Raw genomic sequence first — 18,166 nt, forward strand, 5'->3', positions numbered from 1 at the left:
AAATATACACTGACATGGTAATATCCTATGTTTTCCAGAAGACTGCAGACCTATGATCAAATATATACATTAGATAGCTGTTCCCTTGATTATATTGTTTTATCTGTACAGCAGTATTGGAAAGACAAGGATATTCAGCCATGTGAAAAGTAAAATTTAGACCTAAAATCATTAAAAAATCCTAAAATCAGGTGGTGTATTGTGACAGAAGTATAGAGAAGTAACAACTAATGAAATAATACAACTTAATCTTAACTTACTTTTTTTCCCCCTTCCATACAGCTATATCCGGATTGCTATTCTCCCATCATCAAGTGACATCAGCTCCCTCTTTAGGACCAAAGTGCACCCATCTACGGAGTCTATACTTTTTAATGAGCTATTTAGAGTGTCCATTTCACAAAGCGTTCTGCAGCAGAAGACTCTGAGAGTGGACGTGTGTTTGGCTGGAAGGACTCATCAAGAGGAATGCTTGGTATATGACTTATATCTTCACTTTGCTTTGCGTGGCCTGTTTATGTTTTCTCTTACTTACCAAGAACCCTTGAAATCTATTACTACTCAAGTGGATTTCTGTTTACGTATGTGTGTAGCATTCAGAAATTGTCAGCGTGTCAGCGCTGAGGGTAAATATTAGAGACTTGGTGAAAGCAGACTCTTTAATCAAGTATCATTTGACTGAGTGAACAATAACTCATTGAGCTGCACGGCAGTGTTCATTCCCGTATACAATGGAATCAACACTTGTGTTACTTACTTCTCGCTGCTCATTGAGAGGATGAAATCCGCCTGCTGGGCTCTGCCTATATTTATATATAGGTATTGGTATTTCATTTACATCCTATCTTGACGTGATATTTTTAGTACCGCAAGTGAGTAACTATCATAGAACTACAATTATGTCAGGTATAATAATGAAAATAAGAGCAAAAAAATTGCAATTTTGTTCATTGCAGAAAGTTTACATGGACTCACCTTCCCGGTATTGACACTTTTCTTACTCCTTCATTACATCACTTGTTTTCTTTCTTGGTCCTTTTACATCTTATACATAGAGGCATCATTATTAGAGATGAAATATTTGAGATTCGATATTCGTTTCGAGTAGAGCCTCAATATTCGACTCAATCGAATATCGAATCCCATTATAGTCTATGGGAAAAAATGCTCATTTCAGGGGAAACCACTATTCGACTAAAGGAGAGTCACCAAATCCACAAGTAGCAGGAGGAGTGTGTTTAGGAGGAGCGCTGTGCAGTTAAAGCGCACGGACCCCATTATAGTCTATGGGGTCCGTGTGCTTTAACTGCACAGCACTTGCAATTGCGCTGATAAAAAGTAAGCTCCCTCGTAACTGCAAGCTGCCAGCTCTCCCAACTAGCAAATATGAGCCTGCGGCAAATCAACCCTGGTTCTGCAGCAGGCTCGTCCTTGCTAGTCGAGAGAGCTGGCAGCTTGCTGTTAGGAGGGACCTGACTTTTTTTTTCATAGGAATGCATTGACCAGCGTTGATTGGCCAGTGTACAGCATTCGGCCAATCAACGCTGGTTCTTCCGGAGGCTTGTCTGTGAGGAGGCGGAGTCTAAGATTGGACCACAATGGAGACTACTGTGGTCCTATGTATAGCATTCGGCCAATCAACGCTGGTTCTGAATCGAATATTTACTGCGAATAGCTAGTAGTATTCGATCGAGTACGAATATTTTGAATACCGTAGTATTTGATCAAATATCTACTCGATCGAATACTACTCACTCATCTCTAATCATTATCACTTTGTAAGAAACACCCATTTGTATTTAGCAGCACTATCGAACTTTGCATTGCTATTTGTAGGGTTAGACAGACATATTTATAGATCTAATTTACAGACTTTCATACATCTCATATACCCTTCTCTTTAAGGAGCTATGAAATGATTTTCCTCCATCATCCATTGATCTGAGTTGTACTACATCTGTACAAGTTACTTGCATTCAGCATTAGTGGGCATCTTCTTTTGATTGAGGCACAGTATAGGAAAATTCTTAGCGTTAGTTACATAACCCTAACTTACATTCACAATTGATGATGCAATGTCATTGGGTCGTAAACAAACTTACTGGCACTCTCTAAACTCTTTGTGTGGCAGTGGCACATTGCCTTCTCTATCGCCTCTCCTTTACACTAAGGAGGAGGTGCTATAGTGGACTGACTGCATCGGTGGGTGGCACCTGACAACTGGGCACATAGAGGGAGTAGGTAAACAATCTGAAGAAAGCAGAAAAAAGCGTTTTCCTCTGATAAACAGTATTGCAGAGTTTTATATAATGGTTTTTGCTAAGTTTGTTGAACAGTTAGTGAACATGTAAAGTTACACGTGTGTACCATCATTTTTTGCAATCTGGCAAATCTTAAGAAATGGAGTCTAAACACAGAGAGATTTCCTATGTGTAATATTGATTTAGTGAATTCTTTACAGTGTTCCACTGGTGCTCAGAGTGATGGAGCCTGACAGGCAGAGCCAATCATTTTTGCTGCCATAGATACAACATAAATATCACTTACAGAATTGCTGAGATGGCAAATAATTTACATAGTTACATAGTAGATGAGGTTGGATGAAGACATTAGTCCATCAAGTCCAACCTATAACCCTACAATCCCTACAGTGTTGATCCAGGGGAAGGCAAAAAACCCCATGAGGCTCATGCCAATTGCCCCATTTCAGGGGAAAAAAAAATCCTTCCCGACTCCAAATCTGGCAGTCAGTCTAAAACCCTGGATCAACATGTCCTTAAAATCTAGAGTCCATAACCTGTTATATTTTTCTCTTCAAGAAAGGCATCCAGGCCCTCTTTGAACTTGTTTAATGAATCCACCGTCACCACTCCCTGGGGAAGATTGTTATAGTTCTTATCTTCATGCTTTAACATACTGGGCGAGATCACTTATCTAACATCCTCCATTTTTAACAGCCTTGAAAACCTTGCATTGCACCCTTTGGTTGATGCAGACTCTTAAAAATTCCATCTCAAGAGGATGGACAAACAGTCTGTGAATTTGGTTGATCACATATCAGTCCCAAATTTTGCCTCCGTAAAATCTGTCATTCAGCAGCGTATCTCACTTTCCACTCGCATTCGTTTCACATCCAATTCAGGGAATTCTTTAATGACGACCATATTCTATTGATCGAAGCACGTCTCTGGGCAAAAAAATGAAAACCAAAATTATTCCTTTTGACCTGTGCAGAACAGAGACGCAGTGGACTCTTAATATAAAGGTTCTCTGGGTGGTGCTGGTAAAATCATTTGACAAATAAAAAATCTATATAGTAAATCTTTTCTGGGTGCCAAAAGAGACAGGTTAAGAAGCAAATGAAAGTAAATATGTTCCTATTTTTTGTCTCTTTCCGTCTGCTGTGCAGGCTGGCATCCAGATCTCTCTGGCAGACCTGTCATTCATCAAGGAAGTGTATACTCGATGGCACACATTGATGCCCTGCAGAGCCATACATCATCATCCAAAAGAGACTACTGAAAAGTCAGTATTAGACAAGGCACGGCCCGCAGCTTTGGATTTGGTAAGATACTGATGTTATCACTTCTTTAAAGTGCCTGATACTCCATAGATAAGAATGTAATCTGTTCAAAAATAATTGAAGATATTTATGTGCCTAGTAAATGTTGACAGTGTGTTCTGTCTAGCAAATCTGTTTCCATTCCGCTTTTGATAAGCCAGAACTAGTCTACTTGATTTGTGTTTGGGGATTTTTTTTGTATTTTTTTTTAATGAATATGTATGACTTAATTGTGATCTATTCTTGTAAAATTTATTTAACATATGAGATACAGTTTTTGACAGGATTGCCTTTTCTGGGGTCAAAAGGCACTGTGTGACCACATCAGACCAACTTCACCAAGTGGGTCTGACCACCTGAAAGCCTACAGAAGCCACTCTTCTTAGCAACCATTTTCACTTGCTCCTCATACTGCCTCTCACTAGTCCACATGTTTTCGGCTAAGGCCCCACGTTGCGGAAACGCAGCTTTTTTTGTTGCAGATTTAGTTGTTTTTGGGGTTTTTTGAGCCAAAACCAGGAGTGGATTAAGCAGAAGATAGAAGTATAAGAACTTCCTATATATTTCCCATTTGTTTTGTAGCCATTCTTCGCTTTGGCTCAAAAAATCGCAGCAAAAAAAAAAGCTGCGTTTTCACAAAGTGGAGCTTCAGCCTTAAAGCGAGTATGTCAACCGCGAATAACACATTTTTTTTTTTTTTTTAAAGAATTTCTGGTGGTTTTTTTATTTCTCATGTTACTATTAAAAAATGTACTAAAACCTGCAATTTTCATTCTGGCCATTAAGCTTTATAATAGACTGATACTTTCCAATTCTGTAGTTTTTTTTGTTTGTTTTTTGCAGCAGTTACCTCATGTAGAGCACAGACAGGATTAAAAGATAACATTTCTATAGCTAATACCACTGATCGATCATTGCATTCTCTACTGAAAATAGATTGGCACATTTTATCACTTCCCCCCTCACTGCACAGACCATCTCTCGAATTTTCCCATTGACCTCTGAGTTAGCTTTAATCTATTACTGCCTATGGCCATGAGAATATTGTAAAGCAGATGAAATAAGAGCACTCCAGTAACATGGCAGCCCCATAATCACATACAGAAAATAGAAAAGTAAAATCTATAATCAGAAAATAAATAAATTACAATAAAGTGATTTGGTTTCAATAAATACAATATAGTGATCCCCTTCAAGCAGTGGTTCCTGGTGCTTAATAGGAGCCATCTGATGTAATAGAGCCAGCTTGTACAGATGGAAGGGAGGTGTCGCTTTTCTCCCCAATACACAAATCTGACTCTTGTCCCTGACCAGCACATGTCACATTTCACCCCAGAATTTTCCTTTTTTGTTTCTGTGAAGCTGCAAATGCATAACCAATGCAGAAATATTTTGATGCCATCGGGATTTAGGAAACCTTGTTATGTATAAGCCAAAGGAAAACCTGTACTATCCATTGGTTGCTTGTTCTTTGCTTTGTGATGTTCAGCCTCTTTACTAAATACTCACTTCTTTGCAGGATTTTTGTTACACACAGCATCACCCCGGCTTCCTTAACCATTGACTTTAAAGAGTGCTCTTCTACCAGGCATCACTTTGTACCTTTTCCTTCATTAAAGATGAGAACAATTGACTCCTGTCAGCTGACATTTGCCTTTGATTTTGAAAGAATAGCCCAACATCTGAAATTGACTGCTTTTATTTCAGAGGTTGTATACCATTTCATTCTGCCGCAGTGGCTGATGCCAGATGACAGAAGTCAAACACAATTTCAATTAAAGGTTAGGGAGCTGTAGTTATAATTTTTTTTTTTCTCCTACCCGCTTTTCTTTTCATGATCCACCGCTGACTGCTTTTACTCGATTTTCTGCCAGGATGCTGTGTCAGCGTTGCTAGAGAGGACATCTGCTGAGTTGGAAGCCGTGGAACAAGAATTAGCCCAGGAAGAAGCCAGTGAGGGAGATCAGGAGCAGATGTGTCCTGCAGAGGAATGGTAAGCGCCAAATCCAAGGGGAACTGGAAAATCTCAAGACTTACTACTCTGTAGTCTTTGTCACCTTATGAACATGTGCGTGTAATGTTACTATGTGTTCTTATGGGTGTTTTTTTACTCTTGTAACAGGCAGAAAACTACTTTATAATCAGTTATGTAGTGTATAGCATCTTATTGTTCTTTTAGAAGGAGAATGTTTACTTATCTAGGAATAGCTCCAAGTGTACTTGTAACCTTGGATAACCGAGACAAAGTCAGCCTCCCTGTCTCTGTTAACCTATCCTACTCTACAAGTCATGGTTATCAATATCACATAGGTGGGGGTACAACAACATTCACCTCTACGGCAGGGGTCAGTGTAGGAACTAACACAGAGAAGGCAGGTGGAAGCACAGCTTTGGGTTTCTGCGTAGTGACAGCGCTTGGTTCTTGCAGCTATGCTCCCCTGCAACTGGACCCCACAAAATGCAATGGTGTAGCCTAATTTGCTATCCCACCTATTATTTTTATTATTTTTTTTTATAAATAAAGTGGTATCCTGTATACTGACCAGACGGAGACACTAAGTACATCTTTTCCCTCTGTGTGGCTATCAAAGCCTATGGACACCTTTAGCATGTACCTTCATATACTCTTAGCGTGAAACAAAAACAAGATGTGAACCAAGCCTAATTTGTACTCTTTATAGCTGGTTGTGTTAGATGATGAATATTAATCTTGTGGTGTCATACACTTGTAATATGTCTTTTCAATCTCTCATACAATTGTATTTAGGGTGGAAATACCCACTGAGGAGTCATTTGATGGCCTGGTTGAACATTGCACCACAGAACTTCTGGATGACTATTACTCCCCGCCACTACAGCTGAGTGCTAACCCAGCAGGGGGACATAGAGAACCCTATGAAGAAACAAATAGTTGGGATCCTACCTCCACTATTCCCCTTGCTGCTGAGCTTCCAACTCTGGTAAATATGTCTGACTTGGAATATAATAATGTAATCCTGTGTGTTTGTTGAATCACATTATAGGCAGCTGCATATGCCATACAAGGCAATCAAAAGGGAACCTGTCACACGGATTTTAAACCCTACACTATTCCCAGTGTGTGCAGCATCAAGTAATAGCATTTCCTGTGCTTTAATAAGTTTTCTGTTGCTGAAAGTCATGTAAGCATAGATTGACGTATGCAAACGTATCATAACTAGTCACAGTGGGTGGAGAGAATGTGCGCGTATTTTAGACTAGTCTTACTGTGGTTATTTATGATGTAGGCTCACCTCCTTGTTAAATATTGTGCAGTGTAGATTTGCCTTTTCGGCCATCTGCTTTGTGCAAAAAGGCGCAAGTGTTGAAAAATTTTGCAATTACCTTTTTCTAATGCATTTTAACCTGATGGGCTCTTTTAAGCTACCCATGGACTGTATTGCACTTGCATCTATTTTGTGCTTCTTTTAAAAAAAAATAAGAATTCATAAATACAGCATAAAAAGGATATCCATGTAGGCTGCGATCCTATTTTTCCTCAAAAAGCAAAAGTGGCGATAGCAGCATAACGGCATGAAAAAAGGAGCAAAGACTTCATAAATGAAGCATAGAGCAGGAAACTGCCTCAAAAAAGGTGCATTGTATGCCAAAAAAAGACACAAGTGACTTAATAAATGTGCCGCTTTGTATTAAGTCACACCCTGTGCAGCATGACACATGACTGTGTGTGTGACGCCAACCGTGTCTGAACAGCAAGAGTGACACACATATGTCATCCGTGTGCTACCCATGCACTGGCTGTGCTTCTGCGGCCCTGTTCATTGGGTCTAGTGAGAACAGCTGCAAAAGCGTACCGAAATAGGACCTATCATGAGTTTTGCAGGATGGGCTGTTGGCCCACACACGGAGCCGTGAAAATTGCGATCATGTGCATGGGTCCCATACAAATGAATTGGGTCAGTGTGTGTAATCCGGGAAACACCCAGATACCACACTGAACTTAAAAATGGTCGTGTACATGGGCTCTAAGCTTGGTGGTATCTACAGACAAACTTTTCTTAGTAACAGGGAGCGAGCAGCAAATTAGACACCTAATGGGAGCAACTTTGGAGACAAAGTTTTTGGGCAGAAAACAGCAACATTCGTAAATAAAGCGTATTACATTTTGGTCCGGAATCACCTGCTCTATGACAATACAGGACCATTTAACCAAATCTCTTGAAAACTATAGTGTTTTTCATCCAGATATTATATATTATAATATCTTTGGGCACTTGAAGAACAGATTATGTGATGTGTTTAACCATAGGTTTATCACATGTTCAGAAAAGCATTGGAATCCAAGTCCTAAGCCCTAGTAAAGATGTGTCCTAGCTTCTGCCTGATTTATTTTGCAGACTTGGCTCTTGAAGTGAAATTCAAACACATTATAAAGTGCTTAAATAAATTATCAGGTGTGTAAATATTAATCTGAAGGTCATGCAAGGCCTGAAAAGTGGAGAAGGGCAGAGATTTTATCTCTCCAGGTGGAACAGCCTTATGTTCTCTTAGGCAGGTTTGAATATATATGTTTTAATACGAACATACTTTGTAGTTAACCTTGTTCCCAGTGACACCACCTGCATGTTTAAAATAGACAGACAGATCCTTATTCCTATAGGTTTCCAAATGTTTTATTCAACTCAAATTATTTTCTGTTTTGTTATATCTTTTTAGTATTTTTCCTGTTTCGTGACAAATATTTTGGTAAAGTAGTCAAAAGTTCTTGTTCTCCTCTTATAATCCAAGGTTGACAAAGAAACAAATACAGAAGAAGCTATTCATGAAAGTATTTCGGTCCGACCCAAGGATCGGAGTAGCCTTGGATCAAGACAGAGACCGTTTGTACGAAACAGCATGATCGTCCGGTCTCAAACATTCTCTCCGGGAGAGAAGAATCAGTACATATGTAGGGTAAGATGGGAGTTATCTTTATCCTGTGGTCTGGCATCTTAACCAACAATATTGCTGAATGTGATGGAGTGTATTTCTGTAATGTCAAATGGGTGGTGTCAGGCAGGAGCAGGAAAGGAGGTACTTTAACACTGCCTGTCTCTGAGTTCTGAGCCTCGCATGCTACTACTTGACACCACCCACTTGACCTCAGAGAGTCTAGTTAGCGCACCAGGAGCTAAAACTAACTGCAGTGATTGCTCAGGAACGGTGTGGGCTAGAGAAATAATCCAACTGAGTCAGAATCCATACCTCTTAAAGGATGAAAAGAGCTGAGTTGGTGAAAGTGGAGGAAGTTTCTTTATAAGTAACTTTCAAAAAGAACAGAGAGGTTGTTACATTGCTTAGGTTATTTGGGACAATGCAGTCACAGGCCGGTAACAGCTGACTAGTTAATCTCTGCCGACAAGGTCCCAGCTTTTATCTCTAGCCATGCATATATTATTTTCCAAAGAAATGCCAAAAAATAGAAATACATTCAAAGCATTGACCCATATGCCGTTCTCCTGGAATTTGACCCCTTTGAGGTAAAAGGCACCACAAAATTACTCCCATTAAATCCTGGCACATGGTCTGTGTCGCTAGAGGTAGCTGTGCATACTGTGCATCCTATATCATAGTCTTGACCTAGAGAATCCTTATATCAGATGTCCTCAGATAATCTCTCAAGAACAGGATCTTCTGTTTCATCATTTCATTTAGGCTTCAGAGAACGTCATTCAGAAATCTGCATCTGTCGTTTCCTCCTGTAAACTGACCCCAGTGTCTTTAAATCTTGCATTAAAAGTTGATTCTTGGCCAAAAACAGCATTACCTGTACAAGTCCGCTTCTCAGCATGCGTAGCATTAGCTCTGCTTTCCTCCTCAGCACCGGTGCCATCGGTCACTGTCCGTTTAATTTAACTCTTCACACATCTTCACTTTTTGTAGCCTTTCCAAAGTTTGCATTGCATAATAAGGATGTTGCTTAACAATCTTATATGTCAAACAGAAAATTCTCCTTTAAATCAGCTTAAATGAGTAACTAGACTTTCTTATGGTATCGGATCTCTGCAATAATCCTATTATAACTACACCTTAAAATAGTTGTTTAAAGGGGTTTTCCAGGATTGCAGCTTTGGCCTTTCCTTAGAGTTCTAGATCAGTGGAGGTCTTACTCTTGGCACCACTTTTGATCAGCAGTTTGAAGGGATTTCAGTGCTTGTATAAATTCTGCTGCCTCAATAATGTATTGGCAACTCTACTAACATAATGTGTGTCACCCAATTTACTGAAATCGGAGATTTGTGTTTTGCGTGTGTACTACTATAAGTTATTAAAGTCTTTTATTTCCATAATCTCTTTTGCAGCTAAGTCGAAGTGACAGTGACAGCTCGACCCTCGCTAAAAAGTCACCTTTTATAAGGAATGCAACGGAACGGCGCAGTTTAAGAGTGAAGAGGGTATGTTCACCACGTTACAAAGAGCTTAATTGTAAAGTTATTCTGCATAAATTGATTTATTTAAATTGTACTTTAATTATTATTGAAAATACCATTGGCCCAAAATAATTCTGCCTTGTGTTCTGGCATACAAGATTTAAGTAATCAGTTTTTGTGCACAGAAAAATTGTTACTTTTCTTAATCTCTGTGCTGTCTTCACAACTTTCCCAAAAAGGAGACATGTCAAGGGCTTGAGCATCTGCCTGCCAGATTCATCATCATCATTTACACCAGAAATATGGCATAAATGAGGCTGGACATGTACGCCTGCTACAAGCTGGCATATAATTTCCCCCAGGCACACAGCCCAGTGGAGGATGCTCCTCATTCCTGAAGACGCATGCGGCTTGTCACATATTAGGCGCACCCTCTGCTGGCTCAATCTCCTGGAGATAGCTGACTGTCTGGCCTTCATAAATTTGCTCCACTATGTTTAACTGTTTTGCAGATTTCCATAAATGTATGTGGCATAATAGCCCCCAGTTGCACCGGAGAGGATAGTCAAAGGCAGGGGTGCTTCATCCTAACCCTTAACGGTACCTACAAGTTGTTGGTACTGACCTGGGACCTTGTGAAGACTCCCATGAGTGCATTATAGTATTCCAATGAAGTTTTTTTTGCAGAATTTGAAACTATTTTTAAAGATTTTCAATCCTTTTGTTTCCATCAGTTGCCAATGGTTACTACCATGAATGCAGGAACTTTCTACTTTGTGGAACTTCTTAGAAATGGACATCAGTCAGGGACACATGAGAAGATAACAGGGCACAATAAGGAAATTGTGGCTGAGTTCCAGACCATAGAAGTTTCTTGCATTCATGATCTTATCAGTTGGCAATGGATCAAGACAACACGGTCCCCACTAACATGGTTACAGAAAATTTTTAAAGATGCAAAGGTTTTAATCCTCTGTATTTGCAAAAATGTTTAACTTTTAATGGTCTACAAACAGCTTTTAACTTGCTGTCTTAGTTGATGAATGAGATTGTCAGTCACATGACCCAGTTGAGGACTAGAACAAAGAAGATAACTCACTATCACCGCTCCCAGTGAGAAGACTAAAAAGAATTTTTTGTAGGAGTGCTACTTTAAGATTCACAATGCTCTGTGTGTTGTTCCCATTAGCCCATGTGCCAGACAGTGACAAGAAGAGTAATGCATGAATGTCGTGAACGGACTTCTCTAGACTTGGAGCTGGATCTCCAGGCATCACGGACAAGGCAGAGTCGACTCAATGATGAGCTGCAGCTACTGAGAGATCTGAAGCAGAGGTTAGAGGAGATGAAAGCCAGGGGAGAGACGGAATTGCCACCTTGTGTTGTGGATGATGATCGCTTCCAGAAGCTTCTAAAACAAGCTGAAAAGCAGGTAAAGAGCCCTCACATTTTTGCATGTAAGTTACAGGTACACTTACCATGTGCGATCTATAGTGTTGTTATTGTCTTCTTATGTTGTAGAGGGGTCTTTGGGCCCCATTAGGCTCCAGAATCCAGTAGCAATTACTACCTCTGCACCCCCTATAGTTACGCCATTGATTCCAAACCTTTTAAAATGTAAATAGTGTTTTTGCTATTTTTTGTTTTTTCCTAATTTACTTTTAGACTAATGTATTCTTGTAGTGTCAGTGAATTGTACGAAGGGAAAGAAAGTAGAAGTAAATGCTGAGGTTATATGGGAAGGTAAGGGTTTGAAATCATTAGTCATGTGTCTGCTTGAAGTTGTATAACACAGTTTTGTGTTTCCTGCTTCGTAGTTCAATGTGACCTGCCAATAGCGGTGATAAAATAAGTTGTCTGCCAAAAGGCCCAGAACGACCCATTAATTGAAGTTATGTAATACATCCTGGTGATCCGATGCCGTAAGCTTTAAAGACAGATGATGGTTTTGTTTGTCTGTAGGCTGAACAATCAAAAGAAGAACAAAAGCAAGGATTCTGCGCTGAAAAATTAATGAGAAAAGCCTCAAAGGACGTATGTAGGCTACGGGAACAGAGCCAGAAGGTGCCTCTACAAGTACAGACATTCAGGTGAGACACAGAACATTTGCTCTGCATTGCAGCATTATCGCACATCAATGTAACTATCCCCTTACAACCTGCAAGCACCCAGGCTTTTCATTTAAGCAGGGGTTAAAGCTGGCAATACACATTTGATCTAAGTCAGTAACAGCACTTTTCAATATACTTAAGACTCCCTATTGGAGGAACACATTTCTTTCCTACATTGAATAGTGCAGCATTGTATTTGTTTTTATCGCATCTGCAATGAACAAGAGTTAATAATGGATGGCAAAGTATCCATAGACTAACAAAGGATGTGATGACATACAGACTAGGCAGTGTAAAGGCAACTGCATAAAGAGTCTTATCTGCAGGTATGGAGTTGCTGTTCTGTCTCCTCTAGAACTACATTTCTACTGACCTGTCTCGATCTAAGCAGTAAAGCTGGAAAGTGATCTGCAGAACACATAGAAAACATCAGGGGCTGGTATTAAATCTGGAATAGTTCAGGATTTTTTATACGAATGATGACATATGTAATACAATTAAAATGGTGAATAATGAATAATATATCATTTACTGATGATACCTGCAATTTAACCAAAGTTAACGGATGTGACATCATATATTTCTGCATGCTCACTCACCCCTTTACTCATTGAGTAGACTGCCAATTCATCATAGAAAGCACAAGCAGACAGTTTAGGAATAAGCTTCTAGCTATATATATCCCAAAATCATAGGATATTTTTCATGTGCAGTATGTTTGAAGTCCATTTTGCTCTTCGCAATGTTGCTATTATTTGCAACGAGTTTATTAAGATGTCACACAATTTTTATAAACTTGGAGCATCTTTATTTTTTTTACAGCAGTTTCTTTAAACCATATCACAAGAACAAGGAATCTGAAAGTTTCCTTGAAAAGGTCATGTGAATGGAACGGGGATGCAGATGTATGGTCACGGCTCCATTCGCTCCAATAGCACAGTAAGGATGGTGATCTCTGGCAGCCCCATAGAAGCGAATGGAGCAGTATCTGAGCATGTGCGTTCACAGGATAACTTGTGGTTCCCATTTCTTCTGATCGCTGGGACTTCCTAGTGTTTAGACATTTATCTCCCATCCTGTGACTACTAGGGAAAAGCCCTGTAATATGTTAGTCCTTCTTATAAAGGTAGAGGGTGTAATGTATTGTTTATGTCCGCCTTGAAGAGAAATGAGCGAGTAGTACTCAATCGAGTAGGTATTTGATCGAATACTACGGTATTCGAAATACTCGTACTCGATCGAGTACAACTTGCTGTTCGAATGTAACAGTTTGATGCAGAACCAGCATTGATTGGCCGAATGCTATACAGTCGGCCAATCAACGCTGGTTTTTCTCCTACCTTTAGAAGTCTTCTCCGTGCAGCTTCCCCGCGGCGTCTTCCGGCTCTTCATTTACTCTGCCAGGCATCGGGCCTGTGCAGAGCCGACTGCGCATGTCCGTTTGTAGTGCAGGCATGCGCAGTCGGCTCTGCCCAGGCCCGATGCCTGGCAGAGTGAATGAAGAGCCGGAAGATGCCGCGGGGACGCTGCAAGGAGAAGACTTCTCGGAGGATCCAGCCCGACCCTCACTCGTGGACTTGGTAAGTATAATTTGATCGAACGTTGCCTACCCCTGAAATGAGCATTTCCCCCCATAGACTATAATAGGGTTCGATATTCGATTCGAGTAGTCGAATATTGAGAGGCTACTCGAACAAATATCGAATCTCAAACATTTTACTGTTCGCTCAGCTCTAGCCTTGAACCTTGAGTTGAGTCATTGAGATTACGTTGTATGGATGTCTGTATTTTTCCATGCTCTCATCTTCCTGGATTAGTTGTGTACATATACTTATAAAATCTGGCATTCGGTAACCATGACATGTGCTTTTAATTCTAAAATCTGGCTATCCAGCCATGAACTAATGGAAGTCTCTGTCCACAGGTTTAACTCATGTGTTGCTTTCTATGATTTCAGGGAGAAGATTGCATACTTCACCAGAGCCAAGATCAGTATCCCATCTCTCTCTGCTGACGATGTATAGTTCTATTTTTTATCTCACAGCTGTAGTTTTCTTATCGGCCATCTTTTTAGATGAACATTTTTGTAGTATAGCTCTTGCTTTTATGGTAAAAGTAAAACTGAATATTTTTTTACATTACCTGTAGTTTGTAAAATATCTCATGCTGTATCTTTAATGACTAGGTTAAAAAAAAAAAAACACCAAATGAGAAAAACCTAAAAAAAAAAAAATGAAGAAACCAAAGTAGAGTAATTTGGTACACTGATGGTAATTTTGTACAGTTTGTATGTGTCATATCTGAGTATTCCTAAAAGTTTTGTAAAGGTGGAGCAAAGAAACAGTGACAGCGTGCTTTTGCGTCTGTCGGACTGCACTGTGCCCACATCATTTTTGTTCAACGGACTGATGTTCATGTTTTCATGTAAGCTGACTGTGAAAATGGCTGATAAGCCGTACATTTTACTTTTGCACCGTAGACTTTTTTGGGAGTCGATTTTTAAATTTCCAAACCTACAAGGCTGCCTCATGAACCAGGTGCTTTTGTATCCCCTTGTGGTGCCATTGCTATTGTTGGTATTCACTTTGAAGGAAACCGAATTAACAGGTGCTGGGAGATGACGCATATTCATTTCTACACCAGGTCAGGGTTACAGCATCGGAGAATAAAGTTACTTTTCCTACAAAGCTAGCTAAATTCTGTAGAGGATTCACAAATTAACCAGCTATCCATATACCTCCACAACTATTACTTAAATTTTTGTATCTAAGTAGCAGCTATTAGTATGCTGGGGTTATCAGTATTGTATAGACTGGCTATACAGAGCTATGTTATCATCTCGACACAAATAAAACGGCAGTTTTCATGAAAATGGAGTTGCAATACAGAATAAGAAAGTGTAGAAGCAGCCCTACAAGATATTATCATTAGTTTGATACAGACTCCCTTGTAACTACATTCAGCCTGAAGAAGGCCACATTTCCTCCTGAAACCAGGTCAGTGCTGTCTCTAATTTTAAAACTCAGGGGACACAAGAAGAGCAACATGCACCTAACTATGGGAGCAATGTTGGGGTTCACTGGGGTTGTGTGCTTTTATACATATGTGGTAAAAATGTAGTAGTTATTACCCCTAGCCCACAAATATCATGCACAATTATCTTAAAGGGGTTTGTCTCTCCACAGGGTAGGTCATTAGTATCATATCAGTCTCAGTCAGACCCCTGTAACTGTACAAGGTATATAGCTGGAAGCAGCTCTGTTCTTATGTAAGTGAATGGGAGTAGAACTGCAGGTCCCCGGTGGTACCACTATAGTGTATGGTCCGAAAACCGGTATGCTTTGTACAGAGCTCTGTATGTTATAACGCTGGCATCCCATTTACTTGAATAGGATCAGGGCTTGTCAAATACTTTGTATACGGCCCCTGGTGGCCAGAAACAGATGATCAATATCATACTGATCAGTCTTTTGGATAGGTCATGGGTTTCCATTTTTCTGGGTTTCAGGCAGCCCCATTTAGGCACTGCATTCTACCAATTCCTACATTCAGCCTCATCTTTAGATGGATGTGTCTGGTTTGGCCTGAAAACTAAACCTTTATATACCATCATACACGTGATCTCAACCTTCAGCCTATTGAAATGTATGTCTTTAAAGTTATTTGTTAGGTATCATTCATGGGATTATATCTGAAATGAACACTAGTTTAAAGCATTGACTCGGACCCCTACTGTATAGACAATATCCTAATCTGGTCTCCCCTCTTGGCTTGTTGTATTTGTATAACCCCTAATCTAATGTGCTTGCTGAACACGAGCCCTGCAAACAAGTCTGGGACTCTGGTAGCATGTTCAGCATGGTAGTTTGGTAAGGCCTGTGCTGCTGACTTTTTGGATGTTTTTGTGGCATATTAGATATGTCTACAGTCTAAGATTGTAAACTCACAACTCTGACTATAGTGATACAGAGAGAGAAGCGGCAGTCAGAAACAGGGCCTTTATTTCTCATCCTTGCAATATATCTTTTATTAATAGAATTAGAATTGGGTATCAAAGATACATCTCATAGAGAGGGAAAAATACACGTATACCTAGCCAAACTAGGAGGATTCATACAAATATATAGGTAATGGTAAAGAGGGTAACAAAAAAACACTACTCCCTTTTTAAGCATTCTAGCCCATATATCCAGCTTTGTATACTGGCTGCAAACATGGTCATATATGACCGCTGCTGCCAGGTAGTAGCTGTTATGGGTACCATGACAGCTAGTAAACAAAGAGGACAGCATCTGCAGTGGATACTCTTTGGATTGGTGTAATTGAAGAGACATGTAGTCTGTTTTTGTAGTTTGGGTGTTTAAAGTATTGTCATTTGTCACACTATATTCAGATGTAAGGAAGATACACTTACATGAAATTCCACAGCTATTTCTTAGTCGCAAACATGATGCCCTGCAGAGAGCCTTGTGACTGTTCCATGGCCGTATGATGAGGCTTTTACATAGAGACCACTCTTGCCAATTCCCATGTAGATAAACTGTATACAGTTACTCCCGAGAAACAGGCTGCCAAATCCGTACGAGAATTGTGTAAGTTTATAACGAAGAGGAAAATGTTTAGTGGGGATTAAAGTGAATTAGGCCCAGCATTGTGTATAGTACAGAGAATTATTGTAATTACTAGAATCAACCCATAGCTATCCAGTATTCCCAGTATGAAAGTGCCTATTCAGAGACTCTTCCTCAAACGTAATCCTCTTATTTCAGTTTTTTTTTTTTTTTTTTTTAATTTATCCCAAATTTAGTCACTTTGAATAAAAAAAAATACAAAATGAATCCTCAGTGGAAAATGGATAGTATACATTATAAAGCTTAATGTGCATATTCTTATTAAAATGTATTTCAAATGTGTGTATGTATATATGTGTATACAGTATATACAATAGCATGCAAAAGTTTGGCCATCCCTCGTCATAATGACTGTTATTGTGAACAGTTAAAGGGATTGTATCACTGGGATTTTACATTTTTAACTAAACGTATCTTCATGTAGCCTTTAGAAAGGCATTGTAGACTTACCTTTTGTTTTGTGATTGGTGCAACCAATTTCAAGAAAAACTCGTTATCTTATGCAAATTAGTCTTCTGAGAGCACGGTGGGCATTCCCCCTGTGGTGCGAGCACCCCTATAATAATCATGGACCTGCATCGCTGCCCCCTCTTGCTGCATGCTCTGTGCGCTTAGGTCTGAAGCTGAAGTGGCCAAGCATACAGCGCATGCACGAGATTTCATTTGCGCTGACGGACAAGAAAGAAAGAAGAGAAGAAGAGAACAGCAAGCAAGAGGGGGCGGCTATGCAGGTCCAGGATGATGACGCAGGGGGAACTCGCAGCACAGGGGGAATGCCCAGCATGCTCCGAGAAGACTGATTTGCATAGGAAAATAACAAGTTTTTCTTGAAATTGGCTGCATCAATCACAAAACAAAAGGTAAGTTTATATGAAGATAGGTTAGTTAAAAATGTAAATATCCAATGATAGAATCCCTTTAAGCAAGTTGAAGATGAAATGATCTTTAAAAGACAAACTTGGAGATTAAACACACTTGTCTATAGTTTTAAGCAATAGTAATGTATTATTATTTATTATTTTAATTTTAGAGTGAAAAAGGAAAAGTAGAACCTTGCAAAAATTTGGGAACCTTTGTAGATGTGTGGTCAGATAACTTTGACCAAGGTCTCAGACCTTCATTAGCCAGTTAGGGTTATGGCTTGTTCACTATTATTGTTAAGAAAGGCCAAATGATACAGATTTTACAGCTTTATAAATACCTAGTCTTACCTAACCTTGTGACAAAAAACAGCAGCCATGCGTTCTTCTAAGCATCTGCCTAGCACTCTGGAAATGACAATTGTGGAGGCCACAAAGCAGAAGAAGATTATAAGAAGATGGCAAAGTGTTTTGAAGTTGCCCTTTCCTCAGTTCAAAATGTAATTAAGAAATAAGTTATTAGGAACAGTAGAGGTCAAGATATGGAAGAGCAATAAAAATTTCAGAGACAGTTGCTTGTAGGATTGCTAGTGTGGCAAATCAGAACCACCAC

At 39.6% G+C, this 18,166-nt stretch overlaps 1 protein-coding gene across 1 annotated transcript in view; it reads left to right on the forward strand.

Annotated features, from left to right (window-relative positions):
- Positions 1 to 15,701, forward strand: part of WWC2 (WW and C2 domain containing 2) — a 127,526-nt gene extending 111,825 nt beyond the window's left edge. The window contains exons 15-23 of the mRNA XM_075258659.1: positions 283 to 475; positions 3,410 to 3,565; positions 5,437 to 5,555; positions 6,330 to 6,522; positions 8,330 to 8,494; positions 9,883 to 9,975; positions 11,141 to 11,383; positions 11,914 to 12,041; positions 14,020 to 15,701. Of these exons, the coding sequence (XP_075114760.1) occupies positions 283 to 475; positions 3,410 to 3,565; positions 5,437 to 5,555; positions 6,330 to 6,522; positions 8,330 to 8,494; positions 9,883 to 9,975; positions 11,141 to 11,383; positions 11,914 to 12,041; positions 14,020 to 14,086 (1,357 nt within the window). The 3' untranslated portion in view covers positions 14,087 to 15,701. The remainder of the gene's footprint in view (positions 1 to 282; positions 476 to 3,409; positions 3,566 to 5,436; positions 5,556 to 6,329; positions 6,523 to 8,329; positions 8,495 to 9,882; positions 9,976 to 11,140; positions 11,384 to 11,913; positions 12,042 to 14,019) is intronic.
- The last annotated feature ends 2,465 nt before the right edge of the window (positions 15,702 to 18,166 follow it).

The sequence above is a fragment of the Leptodactylus fuscus genome, chromosome 1 (genome assembly GCF_031893055.1).
Source record: "Leptodactylus fuscus isolate aLepFus1 chromosome 1, aLepFus1.hap2, whole genome shotgun sequence".
Classification (NCBI taxonomy): Eukaryota; Metazoa; Chordata; class Amphibia; order Anura; family Leptodactylidae; genus Leptodactylus; species Leptodactylus fuscus.